Here is a 25493-nt window from a genome sequence, read left to right as displayed (position 1 = left end):
CACTCCCAGTCTATCCCAGTTTCTCTCAGCAAGTTTGTAGTCATTCCCAATAACTCCCAGTTGTTCCAGCACGGTTCCAGTTGCCCCCAGTACGATGCCAGTCACTGCCAGTATGAGTTAAGTGTGATCCCAGAACAGCCCCGTCACTCCCAGCGCTGCCACTGCTGGGATCCCCCACCCCTCTCTGCGTTCCCCCCTCCCGGATCTCCAGGCTCCCTACAGGAGCCCCAGGGGCTGCAACTCCCCGCCCAGGCTCCCCAGCAAGGCCACTTTGGATCTGCAGCCCCCAATTTTCCCTGTTTCCCTCTCCTGTTCCCCGAGCCAGGTTCCCCCTGTCCCCAGCGCTGGGCTGGGAGCAGCCGAGAGCCCCGCGGTGCCCATGCCGAGCTGTCCCGGCTGCATCCCCGCTCCTCCCGCGGGCTGCGAGCGACTCGGGAACGGCGGAGGAGGAGTAGGAGGTGGGATTAGGGAAAAGGAGGAGCAGGAGGAAGGTTGGTGTCCCTCGGAAGGCGCACGAGGAGCAGGTGGAACTAGTTGGTTGGCTCGTTATTTGTTTTGGGGTTTTTTTTGGGGGGGAGGTTCGTTTTTGTTTTTTTTTTTTTGTTAGACGTGCCGAGCGGTTTGAAGGCGCTGTGGGTGCGGGGATCGCTGGCCCCAGTTACCGAGCCCCGCTTCACAGCCCCCCTGCCCTGGTCTTCGCCCCCTCACCGCCCTCGACCGGTAACACTGCCGCGAATTCGGAAGTGGATCCGCCAGGGGGCGCTGCCGTGCCGCGTTGCCTAGCAACACCCGGAAGCGACCAGCTGCGCTTCCGGCTGGCGCAGGCGGCTGCGAGAGAAGGGCGGGGACGGTGCGGCGGACACTGTTCTGATAGGTGCGGTGGCTGGGGCAGGTGGCTGTCAATCGTGGCAGGGTCCCCTCCCGCCCAGCGGGGCTAAGGGAGGGTCCTTAGCATGGCGGCGCGGCGGGGGCAGCACCCTGGAGTCACGCGCGTCTGGGCGTGGTAGTGCCGCGCTCGGTGCACGGCTCGCGGAGGGGTTCACAGAATCAATTAGCTTGGAAAAGGCCTCCGCGATCATCCCGACTCCAACCTGGTCATCCAACACCACGATATCAACCAGACCACTCAGTGACACGTCCAGTCTTTCCTTAGAGGCCTCCAGGGACGATGGATTCGTCACCTCCCTGGACAGCCCGTTTCAATGTCTAATCACCCCTTCTGTAAAAAATTAATTCCAATGTCCGACCTAAACCTCCCCTGGTGTGGTCTGACACTAGCAAATCGGGGTGTTACACTGTAACCCCACACTCCACGCCTGCCGGGACACACCAGAGCTCCTGCCACAGCTGAGGAGCTCCTGCTACCTCTTGTTCGCTACCCCGGGCGAGCCAGCCCCTGCCATTCCAGCCGCTGCTCCGACCTTTCCGCGGCAGCGCGTTCCACCCTCCAGCCCGCCCGCCATGGCCACGTGAGGGGAGAGGCGGCTGCACCCGCCACAGCGCCCCCTGCAGCCGCGGGGGAATCATCGCACCTGCCCGGCCCGGCCGGGAGCGCATCAGCGCCCCTGCCGGCTGTGACCGTAACTGCACCAAAGGGGAAAGTCCCTGCAGCGCAGAGCAAGCTGCCACCGAGTTTCTGGTTTTGTTTGGTGTTGATGCCGTTGTTGTTGTTTGTTTGCCTCGTTATAGATACTAGTAAAGACCTGTTAGTCCTTTTCCCATATCTTTACCTGAAACCCCTTAATTTCAAAGTTACAGTAATTTGGAGGGAAGGGGGGCTCATAGTCTCCATCCTGAGGGAGGTTCCTGCCTTTCTTAGCAGGCACCCATCTTTCAAACCAAGAGAGTAGCATTAATAGGAAACTTAACCAAAAAAGACACTTGGTAAGATCCCGAGTATGGGAGGTACAGTAGATTAGTGTAACAATACTTCTTATTAATGCTGCACTTCTCATGTCCTTTGCTCTCTGATCGTAATAATAGTGATTTTTGTTATGTTTGCTTAATGTTTGTTGAAGAGGTAGGATTTTCTTTGACAGACTATTTAAAGAACAGGCTAGTATCAAGTTTTGTGCATTAAATATAATTGATACTTCAAAGTATTTCTAATTGGGATTCTAGATTGAAGTGATTGGTTTCAATTATTGCCTGTTTCCATGTTATGTGTGTCTTGTTTTTAAGAATATGATTTTCACCAGTATATTTTGTATCCAAATTAAGCTATGCAGACAGCTGTAGAAATACTGCAAGATCAGTGCTATTTTTGACAGTATTTGGTTTGCTTTCTCTTCTACTTCTTTGTTCCCTTCTCTCTGCACAGCATCATTTATTTCTCCAGCGAAACAGAAGGCACTCAGTCACACTTCTCAGCAGCTCTGCAGCCTGTGGAGCGTGGGGGCAGTCTCTGTATGCAGCATCCTGGAAAATGTGTGTTCTCTTGAAGTGATCTGCTGAAAAGCACATACTTGTACAGTTGTTCCAGCCTCCCTTGTTGCACTGCTCTCAAGGTCTGAAATGTCTGGTCTCTAATACTCCCTGAGATTTGCATTTCATCTGCCAAAGAAACACAGCTACCCAGTAAGCCCCAAAGAGCAAGGACACTGAAGATGGCTCTGTGTGCTTTTTATGCAGTTTGGGGTTTGTGGCAAGAAATGGCAATAGCATTTGGCCCAATACCAAGGATCACTTGGGAACACAAAGGTAAGAACCAAAATTTAAGTATTGTAATATGGGACAGTGTCATGTCCTCAGGGTTTATATGGGATTTGAAACTCATTGAGGCTTTAGGTTCTTTCAGCCAATTTGCTGTGAGTTTGGTCAGGTGTTGCTGGCTTTGCTAATCTTATGAAGTGCTTAGGGTCAGAATATTCAAAAGTCATTCAGGCACTGGGTTAACTGATTTTGGTTCCTTCAAGGAGCTCTGAAAACAAAGCTTTTTAAAGGAGGAATTTGAAATTTGGCTTTCTCAGCTGAAGGATATTGCAGCTGAAGCTTGCTTCAAGAGAAAATCCCAACAGATTTGTTTTAAACAAATTATTATTACCTGGAGTCTGAACACATTAGCAAAATGCATCTCTCCAACTAATAATCTATTTTGAAAGCAAGCCATCCTGAGCACTAAATAAATCACCAGGTGAAGGAAAAAGAAGCTTTTGGCCCTCTTCCAATAGCATTTTATGGGGCCTAGATTTGAAAGTATTTCACATAATAGCATTTTTCTTGTATTTGAAATTGCAGCACATATTCATAACCTCCCAAGACAATAACCAGGAGTCTGCAAATGTGGTGCAAAGAGAAGTAATAGAAATCAGAGGATCCTTTAGTTTTTGGTTTAATAATTTAGCCTTAGTCGGGAAAGAATTCTAAAGCAATTACTATAAAGTAGTTATTTGCTGCGTTTGTGAATTATTTTTTTTTTACTCTCTCCTCCCACCCCCACCCCCCCATTCCCCATGTGTCATGGATCCTTTACCTTTTAAGAGATTTTTTTCTTTAATATTAGTAAGCGTCCTTCTTTAATACTAGTAAGCAGCAATTAATTACTTACTCAAGTGTGCAGTAACTGAACAAACCCAAACAAATACATTGGCTATATAATGAAGCAATCTTAAAATAAGGGTATTAAATTCTGAGCAGTCATTCTGTAGGAAAAGAGAGATGGAGATGAGGAATGTAGTAGGAATAAGCAGGTTATGGGTATGACTGTAGGAAGTGTTTTTCCTGATTATTGGTATAGCAATTAGTGACTTGCTCATACAGCCTATCAGAAAGGGTGGCCTAGACAAGACTTGCAATTCCTGCTTAGACTCCTTGGTGCTTCAATCCTGTAGTTAAAATTTGGCAAATTGCTATTTAATGGTATAGCAAGGTACTGCAGACTCATATCAAAATTAGTCAAAATAAATGGAGTTTATTTTCATTCTTGCTATTTCTCTCTCTTTGTGCTAAGGATTGCTGCATTTGTATGTTGGAAACCTACTTCCCTCCCTGGAGAGGGAATTCAGTTCAGTGAAGTTGTATGAACCCATTCATCCATTCCTTCAAAGTAAAAGATTTCAAATTACATGCTGGAGAATCTAGTTTAAAATTAGTGTTTCTGGAGTATTAAAGTTGAAAACATGCAATTACTAATGATAGAATTGGAAGTAATAGTACGCTGGTTTTATTTGTATCTTAAAAAGCCATGCTTAATTAATCTTGTGTCTTCTTGTACAAAATGTGGTCTCCCAAGCTTTCAGTCTTTTTTACATTATGGTTGTACGTTGAGAAGAATGACTCTTTTGCATTAGTCAGTTGGTGTCAATCTTTCTTCAAGCCATTCCGGTCCATTTGGCATGCTTCCTCATTCTACTGCCTTTTCTCTCATGTCTCCTGCTTTTTCTCGTCTTACTTCTTTTCATCTTGATTTTTTTCCCTCAAGCTCTTATTTTGTGTGCATTTCATCTCTGGTTTTTTTCCTCACAACCAGCTGCAAACGGCTTCTTATTTGCTTCCGTGTCTTCTTTCTGTTATGACGATATGCTGAAGAGTTATGGTAAGTTGTAGGATATTTTGTAAGATTTGTTCAGGGCAGGTGCAAGGGATATGGTGACTTACCAGATTTTCCACAGATTGGTATATGGAAAGGAAAAGCTGAGGAACGACCTGACAGTAAATGTGGAAAATGGAAGTTCAGAAAAAGCAGGTAGAAAAAAGGATGAAGGAAGAAGTGAGTTATAGGGATCATCACAAGAGGAAATACTTGATCATTTGAAATTGAATGAGGAAGTGGGGACAAGGTATTTTGATGGTTTTGATGGAAGCTGCTGTTTCTGCTGAATCAAGCTTCTGAAGGGTCCCTTATCTTTTACATGGGTTGTCTGAGCTAACCTTGGTTGTTTTCAAATTATACAGCAGCTGTTGGAAAACTTAGAAAAAATTACTCATAACCTTGACGCTAAGTGACTGTGTTTCTTCATGAGGTGCTATTTTTTTCCGTTTCGACAGAGGTCCAGCTAATACATTTTAAGGAATCAAAAGTGTCAAACTACTCAGTCTTGCTGTTAAGTGAAGACAAAAATGTTCTATATGTAGGAGCCAGGGAAGTGATCTTTGCTTTAAACACAGTGAATATTGCTGAGAAGCAGCACGAGGTATGCCTTGTAATACATTATCCTTGAGGTCAAAATTGTACTCCAAATTTGACTTTTTTCTTGATAACGGTTGCATCTCATTTTAGGCAAATAGGTACCTAAAAGAGAAATTACTCTGTATGGGCTACTCCAGTATTATTTCTGGAAGATTTTACTGAGTAAAAGGGAGGATGAAGGGAGAACTTAGATATAAACAAGTAATTAGAGATCTCCTTGGGTATTTTCTTACTCTAAAAGTAAGAAAACAGAAGAAGAGTGTGCCGTCTTCTGTTAATCTGAATCAAAAAGTAATCTGAAACAAAAGCAAAGCTGGGGCTTGCTCAGTTGTGGCAGGCTGCAGATGTGCTGCAAATGAAGGCCCTGTCCTTTCAGTCTCATCTTCTGTTTTGTGTCTAGGTGTGTCTGCACAGTGAGCAATGGTGTAGACAGGTCTGATCCAGCTTGCTCAGAGAAGTACTTTGAATATGCTGGTGATGGTTTCTCAAATTAGATTAGCCCAGGCAGAAGTCTGCTAATGTATTGCTTCCAGGTCCTTCCCAGGCTCCTGCTTTTCATCTCAGCAGCAGCACAGGCTGACATGTAGAGGTGCAGTGTGGACTCCCACCCAGGGTGCTTTGGAAGATACTCATATGGTTTTTAATCTGAAGAACATGTTCGTGGGTGCTGGTGGGCGCTTTCACCAGCATATAAAACATAGCTGTAAAGTTGTACTCAGTATAGTGTAAATTGGTCCAGTAAGTTTTCTTGGATTCCTCTCCCCCAAGTGTTTTTTATTCAAGTCTTAATGAAATAGAGAAGTAATTAAAATTGAAAAAATACTTAAACCAATGACAGTTTCATTTCCCTAATGCATATGGTAGTGAAAAGTTTGTTAGCAATTTGTGGGGAATCGTCATTATGAACTGAAAAGATGGTAGTTCAGTTCTGCTTAAGGCACATGGTTTTGAAAATGTCATCTCCCTGGGAGAAAATGGCTTTGAACCTTTGAATGCTACTTGCAAAATGTCTTGCATTTGCTCAAGATAGTCTTAGGATTGCCTTTCCTCATGTGTGTTACTGCAAGATTTTCAGACCTTGCATTGAATTCAAGTATTTTGAATGTGCTTTTTTGTTGCATGTTTTTTCACTTAGTTATACTGGAAGGCCACAGAAGATAAAAGGACTCAATGTGCATTCAAGGGCAAATCAGAACAGGTATGTACTTTTATAGAACTTTGAGAAAGATCTTGCACATTTTACTTCAGGAGGAGGGACGTTAAAGGAAGAAAGTCTCTAACTGTTTGAAATGAAATGGCAGCATACTTAGTCTCTTTTTTTAAATTCTTAGTTCTTTTTTTGTTGTTGAATATTATTTGAATGTTTGAAGATCTGAACACACCCTGGTGTGTGCTTAATGTTAACGGTTTTCCATTAAGGAGATAAAACCGCTATTGCTTTCACTGAAGTAATTGATAGCAACTGTTGCGTTTTGTTATTGCAATAATTCCTTCACCACGTTTGATTTAGGGGAATGAATGATTAATTTTGAATGCTTTGCTTTAGGGCATAGGGGTTTTTTATTGGGCCAGTGTATTTTTTCACTAACTATATATCTGTATGTTATGTTGCTTGGCGGGTGGGACTCAGAGAGCAGCCAGACCTCTTGCCAGCTCAGGAGAGTCCCATGATGTTTTTGGGAACCACTGACTCCTCATGACTGCCAGGGCACAGGCTGGCCTTCTCCTTTTGCCTCTCTGTGGAGATGGTTTACTCGAGGTAGTTGATTGTATGTGGATGTACATTTCTGTTGTGTAATACCACTTCATTTAATGATGCAGTAAAGCAAGGATTTGCTGGGCAAGACTGATGGTCAGGCCTTTAGCTCAGGTTTTAAAGTAGAAGCCTGCAAGTCCTATGAATACAAAAAGCAGACCTACTCTGCACTTGGAGGGACATGATCCTTGAACTTGCAGCCTCTTTGGTTTGCACTGTTAAAAAACCCCAAATGCTGCATGCAGGCCTGGTAGTTACCCCTGCATTCATGTGGGTGGAAGTGGGCTCTCTTCCTTTGACTAGCTGCATCTTTTCCGTGACTGACCACTGGTGACCATCAGTAGATTATTCGAACATGAGGTGTGACAGATATTTAAGGTCTGTTTCCTCCCTATCTATCTCTTCAGGATGGGATCAGAGAGTATTTTTTTGTTTTCTGGTTCAGTTGGGGTTGCTACTAGTAATACTCACAGCCATGATGAATTTGAGATACGATTTTCTCTTCTATGTGTGTGCATATGTCTAACAGACTGTCTGTGAATCTCCTCAAGTCCTCTCTAAAATTATTGGGGTATACTTTAGACCCCATAAATACATACATTGACAGACCTCTGCATTTATTTTCTCCTGCTCCCAGTTTAGCAACTCACACTTGTTGCCAGCCCTGCATTTTCCTCACTGTACTCCTAACCTTCTTGGAGTCACATTTATGTTGCAGCCATGATGTTTCGCACAGTGCAATAGTTTCAAAAGGGTCAGCATATTAAGCCACTGCTGCTATTTCTTACACTTCTCCCTTACACTTCTCCCTCACAGTTCTCTCCCCCACCCATCAGCACTGTGCTATAGAATGCCAGCAGAAAGCATTCATGAAGCGTCAAGGCCCTCATGTGGCAGAAAACTGGTTTTACTCTCTCCCCCCTCCTGCAGTTTTCTCCCATACAGTCACAGAAATACCTAGTTTGTCTCATGAGAAGGAGCAGTAAGGCCAGTGCTTAAACTTGCTTGAGAGGTCCATAGAATAACGCTTCAGTGGTGGGATGTGGCAGTGTACCAGCAAGAATTAGGGGGTTGCTGATTCTGTTTTTTTTCACTCTTTTTAAGTGGGTGTGTAGAGTTGTTTTACTTCATTGTTAGTCTAAATTTTTATTGTATCCTTTATTAAGGGTTTTGCTCAAACTCCTTGTTCTATTTCAGAGCAAAAGATGTTAAGGAGCTTCCTTGGATGATACCAAGGACTGGAAAAAAAGAAAAAAGGATGGCTATAAGTGACAAAGCTTTATAGCTAATTTCAGGGTATCAGAGGTTTCACACTTAAGAAGCAGCCTTGGCTGTCACTGTTTCATCTAGGTGTTCAAGGGCTGACAAAGTCCAAAACTCACTTCATGTTTAACCAGTTGTTCGAATGGATTGGATGTGTGTTTGGAGCGTGTCCTTCCATAAAACAGGGACCCTGCTGCGCATGGTACCCTGGTAGAATACTGTGGCAACTGCCCACTACTGGCTGTAGGAAACCAGCTGGTGCAGGATTGATTAGAGTTCCTGGAGATTGTAGGGAGATGGTGTCCCATTGTCACCCATGTGTCACCTGGGCTTGCTGGTGAGATGTGTAAGTCATGGCGATGGACAATCTGGCATCATAATGTTGTTTGTTTATGTTGGAATGTGGAAAGTGTGGTTTATCAGACTAGTCCTTTCCTCATCCTCTATTACAGACAGAGTGTCGTAATTACGTGCGTGTCTTGCAACAGCTGAATGATACTTTTCTCTACGTGTGTGGAACTAATGCATTTCAGCCAACGTGTGATTATCTGGTAAGAAATGCACATATGTTTTGACCCAGCAACAGCTGTAAATTAAAAGCAGCTCAGGTAAACAATGAGTTAGTCTCCATTGCTAAAACTGTTGCATCTTCACTGCTGGTCGTAAGCTTAGGAGCATTTATTGCACTGTCCCACCGTAATGGCAGAGTATGAACTGCTCCTTTTTCAGAGCACTTAATGAATGATTGATTCATCTTGTCTAACTGCAGATTTACTTTTCCTTAGCTTTTATAATCGTATGTGTATTGTGTCTTAGCATGAAACCAGTTACTAAACCTGAAATTACATTGTTTGCAACTTCCACCCATTACCAAATCTCTGAAATTTCTCAGATTCCTGTCTCTGCTTGCCTCTGTTCCCGGCTGTGTGTCGGGGTTTAACTGTGGCTAAATGCCAGGGACCCTGCTCTCTCCTGCCTCAGATGTGCAGGAGATAGGAAAGAAAAACAAACTGCTAAACACACCAAATTCATGAGTTACGTGAGATGGGACACTGGTGGAAGGACGCACGGAAGAAGGGCAGACAGGCTCCAAATTTAAAGTTGCAAAGTGATTTAATTACCTAACAGAGTGGGAGGATAAATGAGAGGTAAAAATAATCTTTTCAGACATCATTTGTTCACTCACGTCCCTCCCTCTTAAGACAACATTTTCCTCTCACCCCCCTCCCTCCTTCTAACCAACACGTCATGCAAGAGGCAGAGTATGGGGTTTTTTCTTAGTCCATCCGTACATTTATTCATCACCACAATTCTTCTACTACAAATACTATTTTCTCTGCTTATCTCTCTTTTCCCTCTCCCTCTTAAGACTGTTTTCTCAGCTCATCCCCCTCCCTCTTTCCAAACCAACAGCATGGGCAGGGGGCAGGGTAAGGGGTTTTTTCTCCAGTCAGTTCATCAGGGAGAGGTGTCCTCTACTTAGCCATGGCGTCCTTCCAGTGAGAGACAGTCCTCTGGGAACTTCTTTGGCATGGGTCCAATCTCACGAGCAACATTCCGCCCAAATTCTGCTGCAACATGAGCCTTCTTGTCCATAAGGTGCAGACTCTGCCGAGCCGAGGCCAGGCTGCTTCCATCCCAGGAGCAAGTCCTTTCTCTCCCTTGCAAGGCCTTTGCAGTTTTAACTCTTTATATGAGACTCTTACTGGATCACAGCATCTTCCAGGCATCCACCTGCTCCTCTGGCATGGGCTGTGGCTGGATTTTTGCATCCTTGTGGACTCCATGGGCTGCAGGGCGACCTCCTGCTCCCCCCATGGTCTTCACCACAGCTAGCAGAGGGTTTTCAGCTCTGGTGCCTGGAGCACCTCCTCCCCCACCTTCTCCACTGACCTTGGTATCTCCATGCTGTTCTCCCTTCACATATTTTTACTTCCTCCTCTCCCTCTAGCTAAAAAGAAGTGCATGACTACTTTGTTTTGATTTTTTCTTAAATATGTTTTAACAGAGGCGTAACTAGCACCTCTAATTGGCCCAGACTTGTCCAGCAGCATGTCCATCATCTTCAGAGCCATCAGAGATTGGCTCTGCTGGACTTGGTGAAAAACTTCCAGAATTTTCACTCAGGACACACAGGAGCCATCTCTGTGCCACTCCTCACCCCTCACACACTTCTTCAAACCTACAACAACAGCTTTTGAGGGGTTTAAATTTCTCTTAGATGCTAAAGAAACCTTGCTGCTGTTCTGCGCTAAGCTATACCACCACGCTGTGCCAAAGATTTGTAGTATTGAATCCTTCAAAATGAAGTCTTGGCACAAAATTAAAACTGTTTTTTCTCACTGCTGACTCTTGGATCATTTTCCTTACTGCAGCTCTTAGCAATTTGAGAATTGAGAAATCTTATAATTCTTTGTGCCTTTAGCTTCCAGTGTCTTTATTACGTAGTATAACTGATTGCTTCCCCAGTCCTGTGGCTACAGTTTAGATTTCTGATCATCATTCTCTTTTTAAGGGATTTATAAAGTAGCAGCCAAAGTACTCTGTTGATTTTTAAAGCCTAGTTGGATTATGCCCTATCTCGCAAATTTAACATCATCTCAAAAATGGCGAAATCCACCTGAGAAAGCCTTCTTGGTTTCCAAGGCTCTCAATTTTTTTTTCAGGCTAATTCAAAAATTGCCAGTTCTTTCTATGTGTCAGTTAACTTCTCTGCCTTTCCTGCTGTCTAGCTTTTTTGCGTACTCTTTCTTGATGTCTGCCTGGATTTAACTTTCCATCTTTTGCTCTTTTCTCCTTCTGCCCTCACAAATGATAGAATCACATTTCTTCTCTGTCTGTGGGACACGATCAGATTTTCTGCAAACATATATGTCCTCTATAATTTTATACAAAATGCATTTGATGCTGGAAGTTGATGATATAACCCATTATTTAGTGTTTAGTTTTCAGTTAACTTTGCACAAGTTGAGTGGCTGAAAGAAAGAAGTGCTAACAGTTGTTTTGTGGTTTTCAACAGAATTTAATTTCATTTAAACTTGGAGGTAAAAATGAAGATGGTAGGGGCAGATGTCCATTTGATCCTGCTCACAGCTACACATCTGTTATGGTTGGTAAGTTCAGACTTTGCATTCCTTGTTCTTATGTTTCAAAAATATTTCGTCTTTTCCACTATCACCATCCAGTCTGTCATCATGAAAATGGTAGCTTGCATCCATATATCCATATTTTTTTGTCTTTATTTTAATGTCTAGACATTAAAATACTTACATAGTCAACCTTAGCATCTTTCTTAAAAGAAGGACTTCAAACTCTAGGTTGTTTTGGAAGCAACTTCTAAAATACTAGTTTCCAAGCTGTATTTCCAGGTGTTAACCATATTTAGTTCAGATAGTCTAAATGTACTTAGACTGCCCTTGTAGTATCAATTACTGTAATTTCAGTAAACAGAATGAGTAGTATTGTTATCTGTCCTGAAGGCATGCGACAGAGTAGGGAAGTGAAGTATTTATGGCATGTATATTTACTGCATGGAAACTCACCACTGAATCTTGATTTGGGGAAGCCAGAATTTGTGGCTTCACCTGAGTGTCTCACGATCATAAGAGAGAAGCTTGACTTAGCATGAAATAGGAAGTGAGGAAAAAGAAAGAACATTGTGCCTAAATTTGTACAAGTGGAGTTTGAGTAATGGTGGCATAGAAAGTGAGGAAAATAATTCCAGACTTCTGATGCATTTAAGTAAATCTGCATGTGTTCACATAAACTGTAGGTTTTCAAGTTAAGTGTTAAAGTACCACAAAAACAACGTTGACTTTTGTCAGTTCTTGTGTTAGAGCAATAATAATAATAAACCCAAGCATGGAAGTGTTAGGCTTGAGAGTCATTGGCAGAAATGTAAACATAAAATACATGTGTAGGGCAATTCAGAGGAAATCTGTGTTTATCTTTTCTTGTGGGAAGTTTAAACTTACATAGACTCACCAAATATTTATGTACCCTTTTTGGTATCCAGTTCATAAGTTCTAATATTTTGGTTTTGTATTGAAGATGAGGAGCTTTATTCTGGGACTTACTACAATTTCTTGGGAAGTGAACCTATTATTTTACGGCACTCTCATCAAAGCCCCCTGAGAACAGAGTACCCAATACCTTGGCTTAATGGTAAGTGGGCATGAGAACTGGCCCAAACAAGTTACTTTTCCTTCTTCAACATCACGGGTACAGAGTGTGTGTCTTACCTGGGTGAGGAGCAATTGTCAGGTGTCTCAAAGAGATGGATTTTGTTATACTGGCGCACACTGTGAGCATGTGCCCTCATGCATGCCATCAAGAGCTTTTATTTTGAAATGTCCGGATTTTTATCAGCGTTGATGATGAAAACAGCTTCAGAGTAGACACGCTTCAACTTGACATTAACAGTTTCTTTCTTTTCTGCTTGTTCATCCTTGCAATAACTCAGCTTAGTTATGATACAGTAAGGAATAGAATGGCTTTGTTCCTGAATTGATTCTCAAATTGAGCTGATCCTGGTTCTTGACTCCTTCAGTTCCTGAATTTCAAAGTTCACTGAGTTTCATGATTGCTCAGAGGTTTGAGGCTTTGCACTGATGCCTGATGGGTTTTTTGTCCTTTTTCCATTATACTTTTACACTCTTTTTATATATTCTTTTACCCTTCCCCATTCCTGTACTTTTTACTCCCTGTATCTCAACCCTATAACCCTTGTACCCTTGCCTTGCTCAGAATTCTTTGGGGAAGACAAAACATCCCCACAATCTCAAAAGCATGACGCACCAACCTTGAACAGAGCCCCATCACTGAGACACGTTTTTTTGTAAACTAAGTAGTAATCTTTTTGGGGGGGTGCAATTTTAATAAGGGGGCAATTACTTCATTTGTTAGACTCCTCATTGGAGACTTTTAGATAAGTATGCTAATCTAGGGGGTCCATAAATTGTATATGGGGGATATCGTCGGGGCTCGAGTTGTCGTGGTGCGCCTGGAATCCTATTAAACCAAGGTAATACCCTTTTCCTATACTGCGTGTCTGTGTCTCAAATTTTTATCAGCATTTAAGGCATCAGCACCAACAAGGACCAAAGTCATGATCATTGTGTCCAAAAAGTACAGGATTCTGAGTTTTGTAATACATGTTGTAATGGCATTGTAATTTTTAGTGCTTCAGTTAATATCTGAAATAGAGGAGAGACAGGCAAGGGAGGATTACCTCTCTATACCCATTGGAAAACCACATTTGAGTATGGCCTGAAGAATGCTGAAGTAATGAGCTGTCACATCACAGCTATCTCTCGGGTATCTTAGGGCTTTCACATAGGTTTTGTGGGGTTTTGGGTTTTTTCTGTTTCTGGCGGTTTGGTATTTTTTTTTTTTTAATGGTCTTCATAATATGAACAGCCAACTGTGTAGGCAGGTCAGTGACTGGAGAAGAGGTAAATACAATGTGGAGTTTAGAGTTTGGGTAAAGAAAATTTCTGAGAGTCTTTGAGGGAATCAAGTTAGTAGTCACTTTATAATAAAAAATACTTCTGTTTGTATCTGTAGAGCCCCACTTTGTTTTTGCTGATGTGGTAAGAACAGATCCAAATAGCACAGATGGAGAAGACGACAAGATATACTTCTTTTTCACTGAGGTGTCTGTGGAGTATGAATTTGTTGGAAAATTGATGATTCCAAGAATAGCTAGAGTGTGCAAGGTGGGAGATAGTTTGCTTTTACTATATCTCTTAGAATCTTGCGTGTGTTAAAAAGTAGTAATTGTTGTGGACTTACTGCCAGGTAAATGGAAGTGACTGAATTTGGTGAATTTTAGTGAATGAGCAGTTCCAATCAGTTCTCAGAGAAAGTCTAATGGTTGCTTTGTGAACAAATACTTGATCTATTTTGCACAATTGTGAAATTTCAGTACATCTGAGGGTTCTGCTCTCCTCTGGGAGAAAACAAAGCAACCATGGCAAAACCCAGCAACAGAAAAAGTGTCTTCCCTGTTTTCATTGTCCTTTTTTTAAAGCAAGTACAGCTCCCTGTGAAGGAGTGACTTTGGTTGGAACTGGGCAGATAGGATGTGTGTCAAGTGACTTTGAAGTGGCTCTATGCAAACAAAACTGTAGCTGTGTCCACAGCAAAATAGTTATTTACTGTGGTGTAGCAGATGGGACTTGTGTGAAGCTGCTACAGCTGCCAGAGCCTGGAGGGAAATGGTCACCAGCAGCCTCATTCTGTCAGAGTTGCTGTGCTTAAAGCTGAGTGTTAAGCTGATTCAAGTACATCCTCAGCAGTGCTGGTTAAGTGTCTTGCTGATGAAAGATTTTTTTCAGTAGAAAATGTTTATTTAACAAAAACTATTTCAGTGGAGTGTATCAATTTCATTTTTTTCCAACTGGAAATTTATCTGTCTGTTTCATTTTTATAAGGTTAAAAGTTTTACTTTGACTTTACTGTTTTGTATTTAAACAGAGAAGTCAAAACATCAATAACAAGTTAGTGGAGACCTTAATAGAGATTTCCATTAAACAAGGACCTGGAGGCAGGTTTACATGGGGCTTATTATTACGGCACTCTGCCCACTGACAGCTTGTGCACGCTTTAAAAGGGGAGTATTGTGAAATATGAGAGCTTCATTTATTATGTTATTGTATATTTCAGACTGTTGTTTGAAATGGAAATCAGTGGCAGGTTGCAAATCTATAAGCCTTTATATGTAATTGTTTTAATAAATATTCCAGATTTCCTTGAATACATTGCATATACAATTGGATAATGAGTGGAAATATGAAATGGAAATATTAATACTGTTTCAATATACATTGAAATCTCTCTTTTAGAGAAGTATCAGAGCTACAGGTCAATTATTAAATGTTTTGAAAAATTTCTAGTCAATATATCTTAACTTCCTTAAGCCTTGATACCTGCAAATCCTTAATAAAGGTGGTAACTGCTAGAAGGATGAAACCATGGCTGGATTTCTTCCAATGAAATTATCATGTCAGGCAAGTTTTAAGGCATACTGCAGCATTAGAATTTAGATCAGTTTTTATGTCACAGAACAAATGCAATATTACTTCTTTCTCTTGAAGGACAGTATAATACTTCTATGCTTGTTTTACCTTTTTCCTAATGATACATCTCCCATCTCAATTTTTTCGAGTGCTGCTGAAGTATGTTCTTCATTAACTCTCCTATTTCATCCTCCCTGTATGTGCAATAGAAATAATTTTGCTTTTTTGTTGTTGAAATAATTTTCCTGTAGCATTCATCCTGTTTTGTTTGTGAATGTGTTAACATTTATTGATGTTGCTATAGATGAATGTTACAAAATACCTGGGCCTAGTAGTTAAGCCACTGTACAGCAGTGGTTCTTAAATGCAAAAATGCTGCTAGTTCTCCTCACAAACACTTTTTTTATTTTTTAATACCATAAGAGGGACAGAGGAGGATTAAGGACCTTGCAGAAAAAATGGACTTCCTTTCTCAAGGCCAGACTGCTTTGTACCATCCCTGATAAGAATTTAATTTTCAATGTTATCAGTGATATTTTTATTCTCAAATCTCCGACTTTGAAGGAACCACTGATATATGGAGTCTTCACCCCACAACTGTAAGTGTGCTGTAGCCTTTTCCTGGTTAAGTACCTTTCATCTCAACTGTTTACTACAGGAAAATAATAATTACTCCTGTGTTTTGTTGGGTTTTAGTTTCTTTCCTAATTTCTTCCCGAACTTGTAGGAATAATGTGGGGTTGTCAGCAGTGTGTGCATACAACCTGTCTACTGTAGAAGAGGTTTTCTCAAAAGGAAGATACATGCAGAATGGTAGAGTAGAACCGTCTCATCATGTAAAGTGGGTGCGATACTACGGGGAAGTTCCTAATCCTCGGCCTGGTGCAGTAAGTTTCTGTAATCTGACTTCTTTTAATGCTCAGTAGTAAACAGACTAGGGAATACTAGTTACCTGCTAATGGTTTGTTTGCCCTTAGCTGGTTATTTGTTGTTGTAAAGACTTTGTAGAAGAACACTCAAGTGATGTATTCTGAATTTTTTATTTGGGAATCAAAGTATTTGGGGTTTTGGTGTGGGTTTGTTTTTTTTTTTAATTTAGAATTAAGTTATTTGCTGGGTTTGTATTTTCATTATTTTGATAATAATTTTCTCTTTGTAAAACAGAACTCAGTATATTCCTTTTAGTTCAGACGAAAAGAAATATAGCAACTGTTGCATTGTCTCAGTAGAATCAGCATGTTTATCCAATGTAGTGCACTGCTCTGCAAACTAAAACTTTGCTACTACTGGGTCTCTTTCAGACTTTCCATACTTCCTTACGTTCCTTACAGTTGTATTGTTGCTAGTTCTTAAAGATGTACTGGTTAAAAGTAGTGAAAATGCATGAGAGCACAGAAGGAATGTTTTCCTAGAATGTATTTTGGACCCAAACAAAAATGTAGTCCAAAGCTCAGGGATTAGTACATCCCAGAAACCAAAGTGCAGTGAGAGCTGAGGACCTTCCTTGGTACAAAGAGTTTAGCGTACAGGTGTGGTTAGTAGCCAAAATAATGTGGAGAAGAAAATGCATACAACTGCTGTTAACTGCCTTTATTTTGTAGGAGGAAATGATACAATTTGGTTGTCTCTTTTATTTCTCACCCCCTCCCTGTCCCCCCTGTTAGTGTATAAACAATGAAGCCAGAGCATCAAACTACATGAATTCTCTGAATTTACCAGACAAAACATTGCTGTTTGTTAAACATCATCCTCTAATGTATGACTCAGTGACCCCAGTGGGAGACAGACCTCGGCTAGTAAAGCAAGATGTGAGGTATACACAGATTGTAGTAGACAGAGTCAGAGCACTCAATGGCACAATCTATGATGTTATGTTCATCAGTACAGGTGAGTTCTGCAAAACACTTTTTTTCATGATGCAGTCATTAATTTATTTTCTTAGAGAAACTCTTGAGATTTCCATATTTACAGTGCTTTTACACCAGCTGGTGTTTTGGTTAAAAGGTAAGGTGCACAGTAAGTGGACAGTCTTAGGTGCTTTGAAAATACATTGCAGGAAAAGAACTGCAAAGCTTCAATGAGTTCAGCAAAACCACACAATATAATCCCCAACTGGTCAATCTGGGTACCAAAATGTTATTTCTTGCTCAGAGGTCCTGATGATGGCAAGTGTGATGGTTGCCTTTGACACAGAATTATTCAGCTGAACAGAAAGCAGATTATTGAGACAATTTACAGCAATTGTGCAGACTCTTTTCCTGCCTTTTTGTTTCAAGGATCTTACCGAAACATATTGTTCTGTTGTTTCAGATCGAGGAGCCCTGCACAAAGCTATCAGCTATGAAAATGGAATGCATATTATTGAAGAAACACAGCTTTTTCCAAATTTTGAACCTGTCCAAACTCTTTTGCTTTCATCCAAAACAGTAAGTGCTGTAAGCATCACAGCATTCATCTAATTTTGTTCTTTCACAAAAGTTCTTTGTACCACTTTGTTACCTTGTGACAAGATCGCTGTGCACAGAGCCAATGTCTGCATTTGTAACTCATCATGCTGCAGCAATCACGTATTGCCTGCTGCGTTTCAGTATGTTTGGTAGGTGGCAAGCTTCTGAAGGTACATGGACATGGGGGAAAGGCTGGGAGGGCACAGGTATGCAGGTCTTCACTTCGTTTCCGTGTGCAGAAGCTGGAAACGGTAAGGTGTTTGAAGAGACCAGATTTCAGGTTAGGAGTAATGTAAATAACCTGAGCCCTAGTGGCCGATGTGGAGTAATGTAAATAACCTGAGCCCTAGTGGCCGCTGTAGATTTGTGCGGAAAAATCCCTGGGGCTAAGGTTAGCAGAGTAGTGGTGTGTGATTCTGAGGAAACAGACCTAAGAAGAGAGAACAGTCTTCTAGCATAGAGACTTGTTAGTGTGTAGCTAATTGATTTCTGCTGTCCCAAATCTCACAGGCTCCTGCATGCTGGATGTGTTGTGAGTGCAGTCATGTTGCTGCAGCTGTGGATGAGGACCCCTGGTGAGGTTCTGTCTGCCCAATGGGGACACCAGCTGCAACTCCAGCTGCATGGCACAAGACCTGCTGCAGGCTCCAAACCTAGCAGCTGTCCTGCACCACTCATCAGTCACTTGGTTTAATCCTGGAATTGTTTCGTGACAGTAGGAGGATCATCACTGTGTGTAGCTGGTACACGAGTTAGGTTTCTGGCCCTAGTTCCTCAGACCTTCAGATGAATGTATCTGTCTATGCCTAAAGTCACTTGTAGCATCAGTGAGATTTTCTGGATTTCATAAGGAATGAATGCCTCTTTTGAAGTACCTGGTGGTAATACCAGCATTCAGTGGCCACCTAGTGATCCATAAGTGCTCTGCATCTTAGGGATTCAGGAATACTTTGAAATAGCTTTTATATTTGTGTGATATTTAATAAAATTTTGCATGTCAACATGATCAGCTCAGAGAAACAGAGCTTTATGTCATAATTTTTACAAGATCATTTTGTGGGCTTATTTATCCTTTCATGCTTACAATAGAAAGAAAGGATGGAATATGTTATTGGTAGACAAATGAAAATCAGGATTAAAAACTTCTGTGCTTAGTGTTTTGTAAACATGTTTGTATTATTTTTGTATGATACATCACACTGACAACTCACTTATATATGTTTGTAGACATATATATTTTATGTGAATATATATATATATACAGAGACACACGTAAAGTATTTTCTTAATCTGCAAAGAAAACTTGAAATTACTTGCTTTGACAGGAAGTTTCAGAATATGCCCTGTCACAGAAGATAATGATAGATAGCTCTTCTGATAAATATACCCATTCTTCTAATTGTGGGATCATTCGTACACTGGCTTAATTATGATTCACCCATTTCAGGGGAGTGCAAAGGAAGGGGGAGTGCAAAGGAAGAGATGGGCATTATAGCCTGATACTAAAGACACATCATGTAACAGTTTCAGCACACACTTGGTAGTCAGGGATAGTGTAGAAATAATGGCATTGGATTTATTCACTCTAGGTCCAGGTGCCACATGCTCAGTTCCTCAAGGATGTCCAGAAAGGGGGCAGTATGAGGCATGGCATAGAGACTGCATAAGGAATGCACTGTCTTTTCACGGAGAAACTTCTCTCAGAGCTTAGAATTGAAATTAAACACTCCTTCCTGCATTGGCACTGTGGAGAGTAACAGTTTGTGTCTTCTGCAAGTGAAAATTTCCATGTTGCAAGTATAATTGTTGACACATAAAACAAAACCCTAAAACTGAAGTAGTGCTGCCCATGAAAGCAGAGGTTGTTTTCAGTGATGAAGAGTGGGAGTTTGGGTCAGGTGCTGGGGTCATGATATAGTATAGTCATTGTATAGTCATTGTATAGTCACAGTACCACTCAAGCAGGGATTCCTACTGCTCCCCAGCCTGAAAACGCAAGTTTCTGCCTCCACAGCCACTGGCTACTGAAGTCCTTCACAGAGCTGGTTTTGTGATATATGTCATGGCATCCCATAGTAGTGGATGAACCATGGAAGGCTAATAATTATCCTGATGGTGGGCTTTAGACCTCTTTGGAGTCAGAGTCCTTTCTGAGTGCATTTTTCAGTAGTTTCTAAGTTCTTCCCATAGTGCCTGGAGGGTGGTGGGCACAGTCAGAGGAGCCTACAGTAGATCATCTTAACTCCGGCTTGACTGGAAGGCATGTCTGGGATTTTTTAAAATGGTTTGCCCAGCTCACTGCATGCTCCCTGACCTCTTGGATGCATTTCCATGTAATTCCATGTCCCATGGGCTGGGAAACATGTCAAGACACTACAATCCATGTGCAGTGTCGCACCGTTTCAGCGTCATCCAGCAGGGCACTAGAGAGATGAGCAGTGCACTGACCTTCAGGCACTGTGGAAATCTTCGAGCAGAATGGGAAGATTCTTAGGAAGTTGTATGTCTCCAACATTGTAGACTTCCTTCTGTGAGCACTGTGGCATAGTCCAACACTAATCTATGTTAAATTTCAGAATGGAAGACTGCATTTGAATAGATGTTTGACTGTCTTTCAAACTGTATCTTTCAGCAGTGTCATCAGGTTCTTTTTTGATCCTGTTTTATCTTGTGTTTTCCAATGTTGAGAGTTTCTTTGAAAGTTGTTTGCACCCTTTATATGCGAGATGAATTCAAACTAATTTGTGCTTGGCCTTGCAGCTTCCTCTAGAGACTTCCTCATGATCATTGCGTTAAAGAGACTGATGTGTTCTGAGTTCTCACGGAGGAAGCTCCTTATGTCCTTAGTTGAACGAGCAGAACGTCAGTGAGCCCCAAAATCTAAACTCAGCCCTAAGATGCTCTGTCATTTGTTTTCTTGAAAGTGTTTATGATATCAAGACCAAACATCTGCACCTGAACATAAGATTTTTGAAGAATGTTTCTGTACTTTAAATCTCTTCTTGGGTGTCTGCTCATCACTTTGTGATTGTACTCATCTTGCTGGAGTTCAGCAGTCTCACTGCAGACAAGACCACAAGTACATTTCTGTGTGCTGAGAGCTGTATGGCTGCCGTATAGGAAAAACCATTCCATGCTTGGATGCAGCTTATTTGCCTGACAACTGCAGTAGGGTGCTGATAAATCTGCTCAGTATTCTGCTCAGGATGAAGCCAGCCCACTGCTGCGGTGGGGTGTGCCATTCAGCTTTCCATGCAGAGCCTCTCAAAAGGAGTAGCAGGTCAGTTGCGGTGGTTTTGGTTGCAGCACAGGCCCCTTTCTTGAGGCCTTGCCTGGTAAGATGTAAAGTGACACTAAGTGTACCTTTAGCCATCATTTTCCCTGAGTTCTAAAGCAGATGAGTGAAATCTGGCAGCTGCCTGCCCTTTATAATGCGGATGAGTGTGGTCTTTTGCTGCTGTGCTCAGAGTCAGACTCGTTTGGAATCCCCAGCAATGGTTGAACAGCCATTCTGATTATATTCGCCTTCTCCTAGGTGCCTTGCCAGTGCTGTTTCATTGGAATATTACCAGTGTTCTTCCTTGAGAAACATTTGACTCTTATAAGGATGGTGCTGATGTGGCTGCAGAGACTGGCAGGCTGAAGAGCTGAAGGCACTAGGACTGTTCTGGGTTAACAGGACTAGGTCCTGCACAGAGCAAGCCTTGCCTGCTCAGTCTTGCATGTGCCAGCTGCAGCCTTGTCACCAGCACAGGCTTGCCTTGCCTCATAGAAGGATTACTGCATTCATATTTCTGGAAAAACTGTGTGATAAAGCCATTCTTAGACATAGTTAGACTTTCCACTGTCATAAACTGTACCTGTTTCAGTTTTTCTTTGTCTTTTTGCACTTTTCAGCATTGCTGTAATATTTTCAAGATAACTTTCTAGAAATAAAAGCTAATCAAATGCTTATTCTCTTCATGCACCAGTTTTTACAAAAACGGCTGAATGTATGCCACTCTTTAATAATATTTAAATTGTTCTGTGAATTGGGTCGTTTGGGTTTGAGAAAGTGATTGGCTTTGTTGTTTTGTTTTTGGGTTTTTTTTAATTGTTGTGCTTTGTTTCCTTTAGGGCAGAAGATTCCTCTTTGCTGGTTCAAATTCTGGTGTGGTGCAGTCTCCTGTGGCATTCTGTGACAAGTACACCACTTGTGTTGACTGTGTTTTAGCAAGGGATCCTTACTGTGCTTGGAAACCCCTTGAAGCTTCCTGCATTGATGTTTTTAAAGAAGGTAGAATGGAAAGGTAATAGTAACCTTTGATTAGCTTACAGTTACAATCAATATTTAAGCCATTTAATCCATTTAATAATAAGTAGAATTTTAAAAATGAATGTTTTCAAGTACAGACTTTTTCCTATCTATATATGTCTGCTAGTGGTGTTTAGATGACTCTTACTTAGTCCAATGGGATGGGCAGACTTTAGGAAACAAGATTTGAAGTTGTAATGGTTGGACTTTCTTTTTCAGGAACTGGATTCAAAACATAGGTGGAGATGCATCTTCTTGCTCTGGTGAGTTAGTCTTTGAAGAGCTCTTCCATATGTCTAGGTGGAGTGGTAGAAGAGTTCTGTTTAGTCCAGCTTTGCTTTTGTGATTATGTCAACATTCATTTACATTTTAATAGGTATGAGATTCTGCTTTGAATATTTGATCATCTATACAAACCTGCATGTTGTCTTAAAAACTGTAGGGTATGGAAGGAGAACCACTCGCTGTATGCAACATGAATTCTGCCTTTATTACAAAGGCAACAGTATATATACTTTTCAGCATGGGAAGTTGTCTGTTAGTTGTTTTCTTTCACAATTCCTTAATACATCTGTCAGGTTTGACAGCTTGTTATTCTTCTCAGGGGTGAGCAGGAAGCCTCTGCTTCAAATCCTGTGCTGATCAATACCCTTCTGCATTCAGTCCTTCTGATTCTCATGGGATTTTGGGGGCTTTTTCCTCTGCAACTCCACAAAAAACTGCCTGTGTTTGTATGCAATTCAGTGTGCAGTGCATAAGCCCCTGAAATGAATGGGGGCATCTCAACAGTGACTTGTGAATGAAAGCAATACTTCTATTGCAGAAGCCCCTGTCTCTTTGATGCAGCATTTGACATTCTGCTGTCACCTTTGACAAGTGCTTGGGTATTGCTGCTAGATCAGATTAAATGATTCTGAAAAAAAACTGGTTTTATGGTGAGAGGGGAGGGAGAACTCAGAACATGATACAGAGCAGCTGGAGTACCTTCCATAGTGCTTTAAGACAAGTAACCACAGGTCCTTTCTTTATAGTGTGTGCTGCTACCACCAGATCAAGATCATAAAGAGGAGTGGAGTTACAGGCGATTTGAGCTGCAGTGAAAAAAGCTCTTAAGAGTTTGATGTAATCGCTGTATATTTCTAATCCGAGCAAAGCATGGACTGCCATGAGAGCTTTGTTTGTTGGTTTTTTTTGTTAACATATGGGGTGGCATTGTGGGTGTGCCATAAGTGCAAATATCCTTTTTCTTCAGAAGAGAGTTCCTAGTTCAGTTTCCTCTTGGATATTTTGTAGTTGCTGATTTATTTAAAATGCACTAATTGGATATAAAGTTAGACCGAGTACAATATCTTTTCCCAAACAATGACTTGTCTCAGGTGCACACTCAATTGGGGATCAGTGAGGTCTCGCCTTTATCTAGAAGTGGAGGCTTAGAGTTGAGGTGTCCTATCTCTTAGTTTGTTGTGATGTTTTACATGCAGCTTGGTATTTCACTGAGATTCTTGCATGCTGTCCACTGGTCTTGTGAGGTGAATGCCATAATCTTCATGCTTCCAGTAAGACTGTAACACAGTCTGGTGAAGCTACATATTGTAGCAAACTGGAATCATTGCTGATACTCTGCACATTTATTTTGATGTTCCAGATAAAGTAAGAGAGAATCATCTACAGCGTACACTCAAACATGAGAGCACAGAAGGTAGTGGTGATGCAACAAAAGTACCAGCTGTATCAACCGAGGGGGTCCCAGAAAAGACAATATTTTGTCAATTCAAGTCAGACAATAACTTCCTGTTGATGTTCCTCTTCCTCTTCTTTTTCATTCACTTTTTGTGCCTGCTCTCCTACAACTGTTACAAAGGTTACTTGCCAGGGCAGTGCTTGAAATTCCGCTCTATGATGGTGCTTGGTAAGAAGAAAACAAAGTCAGATTTTTCTGATTGCGAGCAAAGTGTGAAAGAGGCGCTAGTGGAGCAGGGCAGTGTCAGCCACCAGAGCAAGGAGCAGCTCAAGCCCACACACGACAACGGCTACAAGATGGAGCCCGACTGTAGGAACAGCCAGCTGCAGGCTGGGAACTCGCAGGCGTCCCAGGAGGCCAAGGACAAACCCTTGGACTCAAGTGTGAACTCAAGGATGCTGACTCAGATGTGGAGGGGGAGTGAAGGACCCCATCGTCCCTGTCAGTGGCAGGATTGAGCTGTGGTCCTGTGGCTGGCTATTTGAGCACGGAGAGCCTGGCTGTGACAGTTAAGCCATAGCAGCGTTACAATCTTAAGCTGTACAGCAAGTCAATTTTTGTTCAGATCTCAACAGCTGAGAGAACTTGTCTGGAGACCAGACCATCTTGTCTTGTACTGTCTTTTTTCTCTTTTTTTCAAATGGCCAGTTTCAGATCACCATTTGTTTATTCCAAATTTTCACCCCCACTGAGTGCTTTGCTCTGGTGAAGCTACTTGCTTGTTCTTTGGCCATATTCTTTGATAGAACAAAAGTAACTTTATAATTTAGTTGGCTTTAAAAAGTACTTTGGTTGAGACATATTTTTAGTTGCTGCTACAAAAAGATGTAGTTTCATTTTAATTCCAAATTGGAAATTGAGGTAATTTATCAGATTGGTAAATTACAGACTTTTGTCCAGATTGGGACTTTTTTCTTTGCTTCTAGTGATTGTTTTTAGTTTTATGTTTTGTGTTCTGTCACACTAGATCTCTTTAGTTGGTTAATTTTTTTAACTGCTCTTTAAGTATCTTAGATGTTAAGGTATAATGGGGATAGCATTGCCTTGATTTTTGTAAGACTCAGGGATATTCTTGTTTAAAGGCTTTTTTCTTTGCTGCTTTCTAGAAATGTAGGTACAACAATATCTGTACAAAACATGGAGTAAGTGGGCAATGGGGAAGGAGGAAACAAATGCTTTTCTTTCTTTTTTTCCTCCCCCCCACCAGCCAGCCAGATGGACATAGGTGACATTTTTATTTTCTATACAAATCTGGACTTTTGAAGAATTAATTCCAACAATTCAGCTAGTGACTGGCTGGAATGGACTGTTAGGACACAGCCTGATCAGAAAACGTTGCTGATTTTTTTCTTCTTCTTGGATTCAGAAACAACTCAGCTTCTTTTTGTGACAAATACTTGCAGCGTCACCCTTCCTGGATGATACCTTCACTCTCCTATACAACTGGAGACTGAAACCAAAGCTGCATAAAAAATCAGTCCTTTGAACCGTTGATGTGAGTCATGCCTGCTAACATGAAGGTGTGCATTTGTTCTCAGCCTGGTTCACAGCAGCACTGTTTGTCTGTAAAAACATTTTGTGTGCACTACAGTCCTGAAGAATTGTTCCTCTCACTGCTTCTTTTTGTAAATATTGTTAGAAGTAGAATTCATCATTTTAACAGTAAACAGCAGTATGCCTGGGCTGCTTTTCTGTGTTGAACTTTCATGCAAACATAATTTAGACCATCTTAGTGTAAAAAGTTTCTATTTTGTAATATTCTATTTGGTTTTATTTTTATATTTTTAATTATGTACATAGAATAAATAGTACAATAAATTGTATTATATCTTGGCTTTTCTGAAA

At 41.4% G+C, this 25493-nt stretch overlaps 1 protein-coding gene across 1 annotated transcript; it reads left to right on the top strand.

The window, feature by feature from the left end:
- The first annotated feature begins 359 nt into the window (after positions 1-359).
- Positions 360-25493, top strand: LOC146423009 (semaphorin-4D-like). Its single transcript, XM_085045671.1, is given in 16 exon segments — positions 360-524; positions 2321-2700; positions 4987-5132; positions 6264-6326; positions 8600-8698; positions 11167-11260; positions 12198-12311; positions 13713-13864; positions 15590-15765; positions 15894-16053; positions 16831-17053; positions 17477-17592; positions 21730-21902; positions 22127-22170; positions 23553-24023; positions 24026-25493. Coding segments are annotated over 15 exon segments (2172 nt in total). The 5' UTR covers positions 360-524; positions 2321-2606; the 3' UTR covers positions 24073-25493.

Source organism: Lichenostomus cassidix, unplaced genomic scaffold (genome assembly GCF_008360975.1).
Source record: "Lichenostomus cassidix isolate B80296 unplaced genomic scaffold, HeHo_3.0 HiC_scaffold_38, whole genome shotgun sequence".
Lineage (NCBI taxonomy): Eukaryota > Metazoa > Chordata > Aves > Passeriformes > Meliphagidae > Lichenostomus > Lichenostomus cassidix.
The sequence above is the reverse complement of the archived record's forward strand: the minus strand, read 5'-3'. Positions and strand labels throughout refer to the sequence as shown.